Here is a 14,624-nt window from a genome sequence, read left to right as displayed (position 1 = left end):
ATCCTAAGGGGAGAAGTAGAAGTCAAGATCTCAACTTCAGCCCTAGCACCATTGCTGCCACTCAAAAATGCTGCCTCACGCTGTTCCCTAAGGTGCAATTGTCCCTGCAATCCAGCATGCCCCAGGAATGGCTTACTGTGTTGTCTTTCTATTGACAGGGCTTTCCAGCCTACCCAAGGCTGTTCCAGATGACACAAGGCCTTACTTGTTGAAGTGGCTTTGGAGAATGCCATGCAGCCTCAAATCTATACCAGAACACACCCCATTCTCACATGATTTTTGGAGGCTCCAGAGTTATGCGAGAACACATCCCTTTCACATACCTTCTAAAGGGTCCAAAGGTTGCACGAGGGCACACCACATTCTGGCACAGCTTCCGAAAATTGCACAAGAATAGGGCATGCTTTCAAGAGTAGTTACTGTCAGGTATTGGTGAACACTGGTGTGTCATCCAAAACATCTTTTCGTGTTACATTTGACACACAATTTATAAGTTCACTATCACTGGCCTAGGTGCATGACTGGCAAACACAAATGTAAAAAGATGGAAGACAAGGAATGAAATAAGTTAAATGCATTCTGTGGCTACCTTCTGGTAAAGAGGGTACCCGCCTGAGGAAATCACTCTTCTCCTATGACAGTTGGATCGAAAGTACAAAGAATAATTTAAAAAAAACTTTATGAAGAGCAAAGGGAAATCTAAGCCTCTCTTTTTAACTTTATGCAGTTAAACATTCTGTGGCCAAAGAGATTAAAATAGAGAGCTGCTAAAAATAAAGATGGGAATCGCCCATAAAAAGCTGTCACAGCAGATATAAAATTGGGAGAGATCCAAGGTGTAAAGGGCTCTGCTACTCAAAGAGCCCAGGGTATAATAACTGCCTTGCACAGACAGAGTAATCCTCGGAGACAGGACAGTAGGCAAAGACTGCAACAAGCATACACTTTACAGTAAATCAAAGATCCAATCACAGATTCTTGGCAAAAACATTTAGCAATACCACCTTCGAGACAAGTTGAGTTCCTGAACGGAAGGATTATTCTTTGCTTCCCTGGAGTTTTGCCCCAGTTGGAACATTTAATTAGGGTCTCGGGAGCATTCTTTCCATTTAGCTCCTTTCTTTTGGCCTTGCTATGCTTCTCCTTTCGCCTTTTGTTTTCCCATATTCTATTTTTTTTATAAGGGCCTTGTTAACCCAAATAAGGAGGTATTAGAAGAAATGTTTTCTGGAGTTTCTGAGCAAGAGCGTATCACCCTCAGGAAGATGCTGCTTGGCCACCTGCGGTGATGGGGATTTCCTCCTCCTACCAGCTAGATAGAGAGGAGTAATGGTGCATTGAGAATATAGCCTTTGCTCACCTCTCTTGGGCTTTTTAGCACAGCACAAGCTTTCCAGCAGCTGCAAGTAGGATCAAAATAGGAAGTTGACTGTTTGTGTTGTGTTGTTCCTTACTGTGTATGTGGATCAGGACAAATTTGGCTTGAATTCTAAAGGTCACTTAGCCTAAGGAGCTTGTTCAGTGGCTCCCCTCTTTTTTTCCCATTCAGACTATACTGATATTTTTTTTAAATCTCTGCAGGGAAGGTTAGTCCTGTGATCCAATGGGATGAGAGCAAAATGGTCCAGGCCTCTGTGGACAAGCCAGTTCGAATTGCATACATGCTTGTGGTTCACGGGAGAGCCATCCGCCAGTTGAAGCGCCTCATTAAGGCTGTGTATCACCAGCAGCATTTCTTTTACATACATGTGGATAAGGTAAGGCATGTGGCATTTTAAGGGGGGACTGGTGGCATGATATGAGCCATGGTCACAAATCTCTTGATATGATGCTACTCAAAGCATCTGTCTCTCAGCTTCTATCCTCTGTTGTACTGGCTACGGAGATCTCATTTCCTGTGTATATGCGCTTTAGACAGTGCAAAAGAAGAGGGGATTTTTGCTTACCCACATCCTTCCGACCTGAACAGTCAAGATTTTATGATGAATAAGTGAATGGTTAGATGGAGCAGACCTCGTGGTTCTACTCTCTTCTGGAATGACGGACACAAAGTCCCAAGCTATCAGCCACAAGCAGGGTGGGTTGGCACTGAGAATATCCAGGGGCAGCTGATGTCCACTTTTGTCCCTTAATGTCTTCTTGAAACTAGCCAAAACCAGACTGAAAATTTTGATACTATCTATTTTCACTGGATGTCCTATTGCACCGGCAAGAACCTCTGTGTTCCTCACAGATCCCTTTTAAAAAAGAAAACCAAATGGACCCTGGTTCCAAAAGGAAAACTTTATTTTATAATGAACTAGCCGATAACCCGGCATTGCCCGGATATTTATTTATGGGGGGGGGGGGGGGAAATGTCCCGACCAAATGTAATTTCTAACGTTGGATTTTCCATCTTACCAGAGGGAGCCCCCTTGTGGAGTACTGCGAAGTCGTTACCATGGCACTGCACTGTAAAGTAGAAGCCATTTTACCGCAGTACAGTAGAAGCCATTTAAAGGCACAAAAGGCTGCATCTTAACAGAACACACACCCACAAAGGGGTGTTAGAGGTTTCTTATCCACACAGTATTTTTCTCCAGAGAGCAAGTCATCTGTGTACCAAGTTTGGTTGAAATTGCTTGCGGCGTTCCAGAGTTACGCTGGAACATACACGCATACACACAACCATTTTTATATATATAGAAAGGAGAAGATGTATCCTGAAGAGAGGACTTGAATCACTCTTTTTATTTTTCTTTATATCAATATTTGTTTAAAGCCAGAAGCTACAGTCTTCATTTTGGATCACTGAGAGAGTTAGTACAATTCCTCAACGATACTTACCAGTAATCCTTCTGTACACAGATGAAACCAACTTTTATTATCAGTGTTAAGTTTTGCCTTCATCTTCACTTTGTTCCCTATGTTGTCTTGAAATCCCCAGAACTCTGTTGCAAAAGTCAATGGAAATATGCTCATATGAACAAAATAAATTATCTCTGGGATGCTGGGCATGTTTATTTCAAGGCATCCCAAAGGATGTATTTTTAACCCTAAGCGGTTTTCTTGTATATATATTTGCATTAATTCCCTAGAGTTTTTCATCAGTCTTGCTCAGAACACGTAAGATTGGACCTCGAGTGGAAATGTGGAGTTCCTCCTTTTTAATATTATGAAATATAGTCAAGAGGAAATGATTTTCCCCTTTGTAATTATCTGCAAATGTCAGAGAATTTAGGGAAGTGGAAGAATTTGTGGTCCTTATGGAAATCCACAAACACTTAACTGGCTAGTAAGCTCAGTCAACATTGCTAGGCTTCTTGAGGGGGAGAATGGAATTGAGGGCTCCTCATACAAGCAGCACACAGAGAAGTGCATCTGTTTGCCTCCTTCATAGAGAAAGATAAAAGGTGGATGTAGGTGCTCTACCGTGTCATCTAGGTCAATGTTTCTCAACCTCAGCAATCATCATGCTGGCTGGGGAATTCTGGGAGTTGAAGTCCACACATTTTTAATGAGGTTAAAAATACTGATCTAGGCAGTTGTATGCATGGGTTTCTCTTTTCAAAAGGAAAATCATGGAAGCCTCGACTTGCTCTCTTACTACTTACTCTCAGTAATAGTACAACAGTTCAAATGCTGGTTAACCACTTTGGCAAAACTTCCAAGACATCTTGTGGTGCATGTTGATATAAAACTCTAATTTAAATATGCACGTTTAGAGCAAGGCATGCATTAAAATAACAAGACCCAGAGTTTTGGATAAATACAGTTTCCTGATTTTCTTCCTGGTAATCTCTGTTTGAAGGGACATGGTGGCTCAGTGGCTAAGACACTGAGCTTGTTGATCAGAGAGGTTGGCAGTTCGGCGGTTCAAATCCCTAGCACCGCGTAACGGAGTGAGCTCCTATTACTTGTCCCAGCTTCTGCCAACCTAGCAGTTCAAAAGTATGAAAAAATGCAAGAAGAAAAAATAGGGACGACTTTGGTGGCAAGGTAACAGCGTTCCATGCACCTTCGGCATTTAGTCATGGCTGCCACATGACCAGGGAGACATCTTTGGACAGCGCTGGCTCTTCGGCTTTGAAACAGAAATGAGCCCCGCCCCCTAGAGTCAGAAATGACTAGCACATATGTGTGAGGGGAACCTTTACCTTTACCTTACCTTAATCATTGTTTGGTTTGGACACAGAGAAAACCTTTGGGGAAAGCAAGACAAATCCTAAGATTTAATGCATAATCAGTGGGAGCCTTGCGCTTCAGATGGTTTAGAGTACCACTATTTACCATGCTGTTCAAGTTAATTAGGTTAATTACAGTGGAAGGACTGCAGAACTTGAAAGGGTAAAGCAGAGATGAGGGCAGTGCAGGAAGTAGCTATTTGCATAGTTAGCAGACCAGCACCTTTGAAGCAAAGGATAAATATAAAGTCTTATGTCAATTATCAGAAATTCTATCTTGTTCCAGTAGATGTGGGATATATATATGGATGGATGGATGGATGGATGGATGGATGGATGGATGGATGGATGGATGGATATATATATATAGAGAGAGAGAGATATTGTCAACGTATTGCTAACTTTATTTTTAATGTGAAAGCCAAACATCTGAGAGTCAACTTATTCTCCAAAGCACCTGAGGGTAGGACAAGAAGCAATGGATGGAAACTAATCAAGGCAAGAACCAACCTAGAACTAAGGAGAAATTTCCTGACAGTAAGAACAATTAATCGGTGGAACAACTTGCCTCCAGAAGTTGTGGGTGCTCCATCACTGGAGGCTTTCAGGAAGAGACTAGCCAACCATTTGTCTGAAATGGTATAGGGTCTCCTGCTTGAACAGGGGGTTGGACTAGAAGACCTCTAAGGTCCCTTCCAACTCTGTTATTCTGCATCTTGCAAATGAAATATGACATGTGAAATTTCTGCCAAAGCCAGCATTTCTATATTTATTTCTACCCATCCATCCATTCATGACTTCAATCACTCAGGTAACTCTAGGCAACTTACACAAACAGGATTAAAAGCAACTATCGGAATAAGAAAAATATAAAAATCAAAAACTCCAGACTTTATACATATTATACATCTGGGGGGAAAGTAAGTGCAATGGTTAAAACAATAAAATAAATTACAATACCAGGGAGGTAAGTCTCTGTGCCACACCCCAGGGCTTGCTGGAGCTTCCTTACACATTTGCACTACCACTACTGTCACCTGACTCTTCCTAGGAAAAAAGGAGTCAAAAGGAGTGGGGTGATCTTCATGGTATCCTAAGCTCTGGCATTCAATTTCCTCTCCCCTGCAGCGTTCTACATACCTGCACCGTGAAGTGATGGATATGGCCCAGCATTACCCTAACATCTTGGTTACCCCTTGGCGCATGGTCACAATCTGGGGTGGGGCCAGCTTGCTGAAGATGTACCTGCGCAGCATGAAGGACCTGCTGGAGGTGACAGATTGGGCCTGGGACTATTTCATCAATTTGAGTGCCACCGACTACCCCACCAGGTCAGTCTTGAGGAAAAGGAAAAAGTCTAGCAGGCAGCAGAAGGTTCTACTGCTGACTTGTGAACATTGAAATCATATGAGACCAAGCTGGGATGGTTTGAATGGAAGGGATCAGGGGGTTCTCCTTCTTCCCACCCATTCCAGTTTAATGCAGAAATGCAGGTAGGAAAAATAAGAGGGAACTTCAGAGTACCAAGAGGCCATAGCATCTCAGAAGTTTTGGTGTTGAGTGACTGGAGTTAGAACTCAAGAACCTTCTTAGATGAGAAGTAAAACGTTTTCTAAGAAAAAAAAAATCAAAATCCAGTTGCCTTTTGGAAAAGGACCTTTGGGACTATCATGAACTTGGGAATTGTGAATCTCCATAGACATGACTGATTTGGTCCTGTTTTTTTTTTGCCAAAGCCACTCAATAACTAGATAACTGTTGTTTGGAAGATACAGGAGACAAGGAAAATGACTACTGTGTTTCCCCGAAAATAAGACAGGGTCTTATTTTTGGGGCGGTCTTATTATTGTTGAGGTGCAGGAGGTGGTGAGCGTGGTCACCTCAGGGCTTCTGCTGTGTTGCAATATTTTTGGGGAGGGCTTATTTTCAGGGGAGGGCTTATTTTAGCGGATGCACTTAAAAGAGTGATTGGGTTTATTATCCAGAGAGGTCTTATTTGGGGGGAAATGGTACTAAAAGGAAAGTTGGGAAACATATTGGATGTGGTTAATTGGAAATCAGCACAGATGAGAACTTATTAATTTTGCTCTGTTTGCATCTGTTCTCTGCCTGCTCTTCCTCGTTTCTTTCTTCTTGTCTCCCATCCCTCTTTTTCTTTTGCTTTCTTGTCCTCAAGCTCAGCCTTAATCTGATTCTTCTCAGAGTATGACAGTCCTGCAGAAACATTGGTAGAAGAAATTGGGGATAGAAGCTATCATACTAGGAAGGTTTCACACATTTGGAGGACACCCAGATTGGAAAGAATTGCCTTAAAGTTTAGGCTTGTTTACCATGAATTTGATAGGTGCAAATTCTCCTTTTCCAAAGAATGCTTAAAAAAAATTCCCCTTTAAATGAATTCGTTCTAGCCTTTGTCTATCCAGGAACCAGTTCATGTCCCTGATAAAGTGCTTGGAGCTGCATTTCCTCTTCTATTGTTGAAAAGATTAATGACGATTTCCTTAATTTAATGATTTATAATCTGTGTGCGAGTGCAGAAACAAGATTCTTTGTACAATGAGAATCCCGACAAAATATAATTTCCAGTAATATGGGTAGAGTTTTATATCTGGTCTTTTTCAGAGCTTCAAAAATGTGTAAAGATTGGAAGTCCATTCTTCCTCTCTGCTGATCAGGACTAAAGTTTGAAGGTGTGTTTGGACTATCACATGTCCCATCCAGCCCAAAGTATTGGCAAAGGATGGTGGGCTCTGTAATCCAAAACATTTGGAGGTACATCAGGTTGCCTTTCCCAGAAAGTTTACTAGTCTGTCAGTTTTCTGCTTTTTCTAATTCTTCCTTTTGATTTGCTGCCCCCTGCAGGACCAATGAGGAGCTGGTGACATTCCTATCAAAATATCGGGACAAGAATTTTTTGAAGTCTCATGGACGAGATAATGCTAGGTAATTTGAAATGCTTTGGCATTGGAAAACAGATTAAAAATGACCAAAAAGCCCACAATCACAGATAAATTGCTATTGGACAGAGAATATTCTTTGCTGTGGTGCCCAGTTTTAAATACCCTGCCTAGAGCACCTGGCAACTTCTGTTTTATCTTTTCAGACCCAGATAGACTTTCTAATATTCATTATACTATCTTTTAGTTGTCTATTGTTCTTTGAATATTTATGAATATTTGAATGCATAGAAACCTTTTCTACTGCTGTTAACCTTGTTTTCATTTTACACCATGCAGCTATTTTTTATCTTCTATTTAGATTTTATGACTATAATGTTTAAATATTCTTTTTTTTAAGCATATCTTTGTCAGCTAGAGATTTTTTTGCTATTAAGTGCTACCTATAAAAAGAGAGAAGAAATGAATAGCTAAACAAAGGGAAGGCTAATAAAATGCCATTGGGTGCAGTCATATCACATTCCTGTCGTAGGGCAAGTTCATGGAACTTGAATAGATTCTGTTGTTTTATTCATCTGAAACCAAATATAATTGAAACATATCTGAATTCCATTTACAAATAATAGCATTTTTCTTTGCTGTCTTTTTGTTTTTTTATCCAACCGTGTCTTCAAAAAGAGCTCCAAGCTTCATAATTGTAGAAAAGAAAAACATTCATGATTTATAGGAGTCGTCGTTGGGCCAAAAATCATATGTTCACCATGTAATTTCTACTCCCAGTATTTTTTTTAAAAAACAAGATTTTTCAGCATCTTCCACAACTGGCTTTATTTGTTCTTTAAATGCTGTCAAAAGAAATTCTTATAACTTGAAGTGTTGGCAGCTTTTGAAGCCTTCAAAGGTTAATCAGACCAAGCTGAAATCTTGCAAACAATCCAATTTCCAAAATTTACGCTGAAAGATCAAAAGGCTGTGAACCGCTGTGATTATGCCAATTGCCTGGAACTTTCAGGCTATAGAATCCAACGTTTTCAAAGTGCGGTGTTCTAGAACTCTCCTTGTTTGAAACTTAATCGCTAAAATTCCACGTTGCTTCCTAGTGAATCTGAGGCATTCATCTCTGCATAGGTTCATCAAGAAGCAGGGCCTAGACAGACTTTTCCATGAATGCGACACACATATGTGGCGACTGGGTGAACGGCAGATCCCGGAGGGTATCGTGGTGGATGGTGGTTCAGACTGGTTTGCCCTAACGCGCAGTTTTGTGGAATATGTGGTGTACACCAACGATCAATTGGTCTCCCAGCTGCAAGAGTTCTACACATATACACTTCTCCCAGCAGAGGTAGGTCTATCAGATGTAGAGGCTTCAGAGTGACTGTGGTGAATGGGTAGTATTTTTGTGTAGGATGGAAATTTGTTCCTAAAGAGTCAATAATAGGCTGAGTACTAGGCTGCCCTGTAACTGTTATTATCCCAATTTATGAAAGTAAGGAAATAAATCAGGTTTCTAATAGGGATAGAATCAAGATCACGTGAAGTGTTAATAGCACTTTCTAATGCCTTGGAAAGGCCACACTTGGACTACTGCATCCTGTTTTAGTCATCATGATGCAAAGAAGATGTGGAGACTCTAGAAAGAGTGCAGAGAAGAGCAAAAAAGATGGTTAGGGGACTAGAGACTAAAACATACGAAGAACGGTGGCAGGAATTGGGTATGTCTAGTTTGATGAAAAGAAGAACTAGGGGAGACATGATAGCAGTGTTCTAATATCTCAGGGGTTGCCACAAAGAGAGGAAGTCAAGTTATTCTCCAAAGCACCTGAGGGTAGGACAAGAAGCAATGGGTGGAAACTAATTAAGGAGAGAAGCAACTTAGAACTAAGGAGAAATTTCCTGACAGTTACAACAATTAATCAATGGAACAACTTGCCTCCAGAAGTTGTGAATGCTCCAACACTGGAGGTTTTCAAGAAGATGTTGGATATCCATTTGTCTGAAGTGGTGTAGGGTTTTCTGCCTAAGCAGGAGGTTGGATTAGAAGACCTTCAAAGTCCCTTCCAACTCTGTTATTCTAATTCTAATAGCATTCCTTCCCTGCTTCTCAAGTCACCATCTTCTAAGTCTTACTATGCTTAACTGAGATAAATGCATATACTCCTGCTGCCTTTATTTGTTTTCTTAGTGATTCTTCATTGTACCTCTCTTTGGGCTGGGACCTAGCCTCTCATATTTTGCAAACTCTGATGCTACTTAAGTAATAATCCTTTCTAAAAAAAGAATTTATTGCTTAGCTAGAAGAAACAGAACAGCCTGGTATGAAAAGCAGAACCAAATATTGCACACTCCCAAGTAATTTTGGCCTCTGACAGATGTAATTTGGCATTGATGAAGGATTAAACAGATCTGCTTCTGATCCAGATGTGCTAAGATAGAACAAATACTGCTGAACGAGGATCTTTCTAACTACAGCAGTTTGATATTTCTTTGCACCTGCTTTGCACAGGTGCCAGTAGTGAATGCTGTGGGGAAAAAGATGTCCATATTGTGACTGCTCCCATGTCGATACTGTGAAGTGAATAATAAGAATTCCTAGGAGGTGTTTGGAGGATGAAAAGCAGATTTGTTTTTGTTTTATTTTTTAAGATGTTGACTTTTATGTGTAAAGTTGAGAAAATAAGTTGGGTTTTTTATATGCTTCTCACTTTACTTTTCTAATGAGTGAAGAAATCATCCATGGATTCCTGCACCGGACTTTATAACTACAGAAGGTGAGGCATGAGATCCAGGTAGATCCTTCTTTGAGGAAATTGCTGATAGTATCATTGTCCTGTTATTTTGGCCACAGCTCTCAACCACTTGCAAAATAATTACAGTAAAAAGTCAATGCAAATATCTGCTAACTGATGGAGAAATCAGGCTAAGTGTCAGCTGACTGGCTGGTTCATTTGTTTCTATTATCATTGTTGTTGTTATTACTATTATTATTATTATATGATTAATCTTTGGTGACATTCACAGCCTTCGGGGTGGTTGGTAGCTCAACAGCTCGAGTCCTAACCAAGGACCTAGGAACTGCTAAGGTAACATCGGAGGATATAAGCTGTTCCAAGTAGGGTGGTTTTTTGTAGAGTCAAGTCTGATAAATGTAGAATTTCCAAATAGCGAGGTAGCCCTTTAGGTATTGCACCACGGGCTCCGATTACAATCAGGACAACACTCAATTTCTTTTTCCACAGTCGCTCAACTTCAATTTGCAAGTCCTGGAACTTTGTGATTTTTTTTCTTGCTGCTTATCTTCAATTCGCGCATCACCAGGTATTGCAATGTCAATGAACCAAACTTTTTTCTTTTCATCTATTGTTATGTCAGATGTGTTGTAGGCCAAGTGCCTGTCAGTCTGAATTCTGAAATCCCACAAGATCTTGAGTTTTTCATTCTCTAGAACCTTCTCAACCTGATGTTCCAAGTGCTTTTTGCTGTACTCAAATCCAAACTTCTGGCACAATTTCCAGTGAATGATCTTAGCAACTCGGTCATGGCGTTGTAGGTAGTCAGTTTGTGAAATTTTGCTGCACCCACTGATCAAATGGTCGACCATTGTTGTTGTTGTTGTTGTTGTTGTCGTCATCATCATCATCATCATCATCATCGTACAGTTTATTGATATAGCTGTACCAGGAGATGCCAGAGTCGAAGAAAAAGACCTAGAAAAAAAATCACCAAATACCGTGACCTGGCCATCAAAACTACACGATTATGGATGAAACATATAACAGTGATACCCATTGTCATTGGGGCACTTGGTACCATGTCCAAGAATTTTATAAGATACATCAACAAATTGCATCTTCCTGCAATAACACCAGTGGAACTGCAAAAAACTGCGCTACTCGGAACATCACATATTTTAAGAAGATACTTGGTTGATACCTAGAACGCTGGCAGCAGCCCATATCAACCATTAATACCAGTCAATGGTATTTGTGATGTATTTTTGAATGTTCAGTTGACTGAGTTTCTTGTTTAATGAATAAAGTATAATAATAATAATACCACCCTACTTGGAACAGTTTATATCCTCCGACGTTACCTTAACAGTTCCTAGGTCCTTGGTTAGGACTCAAGCTGTTGAGCTACCAACCAGCTCCAGAGGCTGTGAATCTCACCAAAGATTAACCTAATAATAATAATGCTGATGATAATTTGGAACACAACATGCCAGATATCACGTTTGTCGAGGGCCAAAGAGTACATTTTATTGATATCGCTGTACCAGGAGACACCAAAGACGAAGAAAAAGAACTGAAAAAAATTACGAAATATCGCAACCTGGCCATCGAAACTACACGGTTATGGATGAAACACGTAACAGTGATACCTATTGTCCTCGGGGCACTTGGTACCATGTCCAGTAATTTTACAAAACACATCAAGAATTATTGGTTCCCACAATACCACCAGCAGAACTGCAGAAAAATGCACTGCTTGGATCATGATATATTTTAAGAAGATACTTGGTTGATATCTAGGATGGCAGCTGGCAGCAACCCATATCAACCATTAGCACCAGTAAGTGGTATTTGTGACACATTTTTAAATGTTCAGTTGACTGAGTTTCATGTTTAATGAATAAAAGAGATAATAATAATAATTCAATCCCCTCCATTTGAGGTTCCTTCTGCAGCATGTGGCTTTTCTTCCAGAGTGAGGAAGCATTTTTCAGAATGTGAAGTCCTCTTGGACCTGCCCTTTAAATAAACCCCTTCCAAGTTTAGAATGACTGTCTTGTTGGCATGAGGGCCGTGGTAATTTCTGCCTGGGTGGAGCCGTATTTCTCACGATGCTTCTCCTCTCCTCCTACAGTCCTTTTTCCACACTGTCTTGGAGAACAGCCATGCCTGTGACACCTTGGTAGACAACAACCTCCGGGTGACAAACTGGAACCGCAAGCTGGGCTGCAAGTGCCAATATAAGCACATAGTTGATTGGTGCGGATGTTCCCCAAATGACTTCAAACCACAGGACTTCTTGAGACTGCAGGTATCCCAGACATTTCCATTTTTGGTGTAATGTGACTTTGTTTCTGCTCTCAGGAAGTTATTTGTCCTCCTTTGTTTCTTTTGCACAAACCATAGTAGCTCAGTGCAGGCAAAACAGCGTAACAATAACAAGAATATGCTCTTAAGTCAAACTCAACTCCTGCAGACTTTTATCAATTCATCCATACCAGTGGTGGGTTCTGGGCGGTATGGCCCGGTACGACCGTACCAGTAGTAGCCGGGAGGAGTGGCCACCGTACCGGTACGGTGGCTCGTTTGGCCTGCCCGCCCGCCAGCTTTCCGTAGCTGTTTATAATGCGACTGGCCAATTGCACACGCGCGCACAGCATGCTGTGCCTGCGTGACCTCCGCCGAGCAGCTGGGTGTTGCAGGGTGGTGCCGTGTGCAGCATGCGTGCCTGACTAGGATGCCCGGCCCCGTGTGCAGCGTATTGGTTGCTACGGGGTCTGGAACCCACCACTGATCTACACAGTTTTCATGGCAGCAGTATAGAAATCATTTGCCGTTGCTTTCTTCAGGTGTATTTTTCTGACTTTCCAATCTAGCTCACACCTTGGAATACCTTAATACTCTCCCATCATCAAAATACCAGCCAGCTTCAACTCTACTTTATTTTGAACTTCAGTCAAGGTTGAGTTACCCACCTCCTCTTTGATGAACAGCAGTAGCTCCTCAGGCCTGCCCCAACTGTAACATGGAATAAGATGTTGCCTCTTAGCCTTTTATTTCATTTTTACATAGCTAGCGTTAGGCAGTGAACTCTTTTGCACTGGGGTGAAGTCAAGGGATTATTTTCATTCCTTAAGTCCTCTGCTAGTGGTCGTTCTCCCACTCTCCTCTTGGAAAAGCAAATAAAATGCAATAAGTATTAGGCGGCATTTTTAATATTAAACAAAAATCGAAAACACGAGGGCATCACCTCAAACTGACAGGAGGGAAGTTCAAAAGTAATTTTAGAACGTATTACTTCGCAGAAAGAGCAGTGGAAGCTTGGAACCAAGTGGGCCAATCATCAATAAGTGAGTTTAAACATGCATGAGATACACACATGTCCATCATCTGACAAAAATTATTAATAATAATAATTAAAGATTAATTAATTAATTAATTAATTAATTAAAAAGAAAACAAAGTCAAAGGGCAGACTCAAAAATGACAATTTTCTACATTTCTAAGTTAAGACTAAAGACAAAGTCCAAAATAATTATCATGATGCGTATTTCATCCATGTATACTTTTGTCTTATCCTGAAGTTTTATATACCAATGGTTCATAACTAATAACCATGTTTATTATTATCAAAGATCTGTTGGCAAAAAAAAAGTTAATTTTCAAATGGGTGCTAATTCATTTTCATATGCAAGTATGTGGGTTCGGGAGCTATAATTAATTTCCAGGATTTTGCAAGAGATATTGTAGAACAATTATTATATTGGAAAGTTTTAGATTCCAAGCACATACTGCTTTCTGGTAAGTTTAGTGCTACAGATTTAGCATTGAATCATTCCAAATGTCTTTTTCTTTTCAGCAACTCTCCAGACCTACATTTTTTGCCAGGAAGTTTGAGTCCACCATCAACCAGGAAGTGCTGGAAATCTTGGACACTCATCTCTATGGTAACTACCCACCTAGCACGCCAGCCCTCAAGGCCTATTGGGAGAGTGTCTATGACCATGTGGATGGGCTGAGTGCGTTCAGCGACGTCACCCTGACTGTGTACACATCCTTCTCCAGGCTGGGGCTACAGAAACTGACCTCTGCGCCAGCCCAGAAAAAAGACAGGCCATGCAGGTACCGCGAGCGTCTGACAGAGCCTGGGGTTGCTTTGAGGTGGGAGAGCTTGGTCTGGATTTCTGGGCCATTGGTCATTTGGCCTGAGGGGAAAAGGCATGTCCTATCCTGCTTGAGAATTCACTACCTGATCCTTCAGATCACCCTTCTTGCTACAGGGACGGGGTGCTTTACCCTTGGAGAAAGACCAAACCTCATGGGATGTAAGGTTTTACAAACTGGCAATCCAAGTTCTGCTTCTGGTTTCTTCGTGTAGAGATTGCTGCCATTTGGGATATCTAAGATGGGATGGTGGACTTACTGACTTCACTAAAATAACTTCACTTTTTTTCAGTGGCATTGGATGCTTAAAGTAAATAGTAGTTACAATTTTGAACTAAGATCAGGACAACTCAAAAATTCAAATATTCCTTTAGCTGTGGAAACTCACTGACTTTGGTTGAGTTATTCACTATGCATCTTACTTAGGAGGTGAATTGTTGTGAGGATAACCTTGGAAGAGGAAGTAACCATGATGGATGCCACCTTCAGCTAATAGAAAAAGACAAGATCAAATTAATAAAACAGTGTTATTCTGATAGGGCTCCTTGATCTTGAAATAGTCTATAGATGGCTCATAGATGCAGATGTGCCTGAACGTGTCTTTGATGTTAAGAACTACCCATGTTGGTTTTGAGAACTGATCTTTTAGACTGGCTAAAGGACTAAAA

The 14,624-nt window shown here is 40.9% G+C and overlaps 1 protein-coding gene across 1 annotated transcript in view; it reads left to right on the top strand.

The window, feature by feature from the left end:
• XYLT2 (xylosyltransferase 2) overlaps positions 1-14,624 on the top strand; it is a 52,183-nt gene that overhangs the window by 25,849 nt on the left and 11,710 nt on the right. Inside the window, exons 3-8 of the mRNA XM_081945221.1 lie at positions 1,582-1,757; positions 5,292-5,494; positions 7,026-7,106; positions 8,189-8,405; positions 11,927-12,103; positions 13,652-13,914. Of these exons, the coding sequence (XP_081801347.1) occupies positions 1,582-1,757; positions 5,292-5,494; positions 7,026-7,106; positions 8,189-8,405; positions 11,927-12,103; positions 13,652-13,914 (1,117 nt within the window). The remainder of the gene's footprint in view (positions 1-1,581; positions 1,758-5,291; positions 5,495-7,025; positions 7,107-8,188; positions 8,406-11,926; positions 12,104-13,651; positions 13,915-14,624) is intronic.

Source organism: Natrix helvetica (assembly GCF_964273705.1).
Source record: "Natrix helvetica genome assembly, chromosome: 1".
NCBI classification, from domain to species: domain Eukaryota; kingdom Metazoa; phylum Chordata; class Lepidosauria; order Squamata; family Natricidae; genus Natrix; species Natrix helvetica.
Note: the sequence above shows the minus strand (reverse complement) of the source record. Positions and strands in the feature narration are given on the sequence as shown.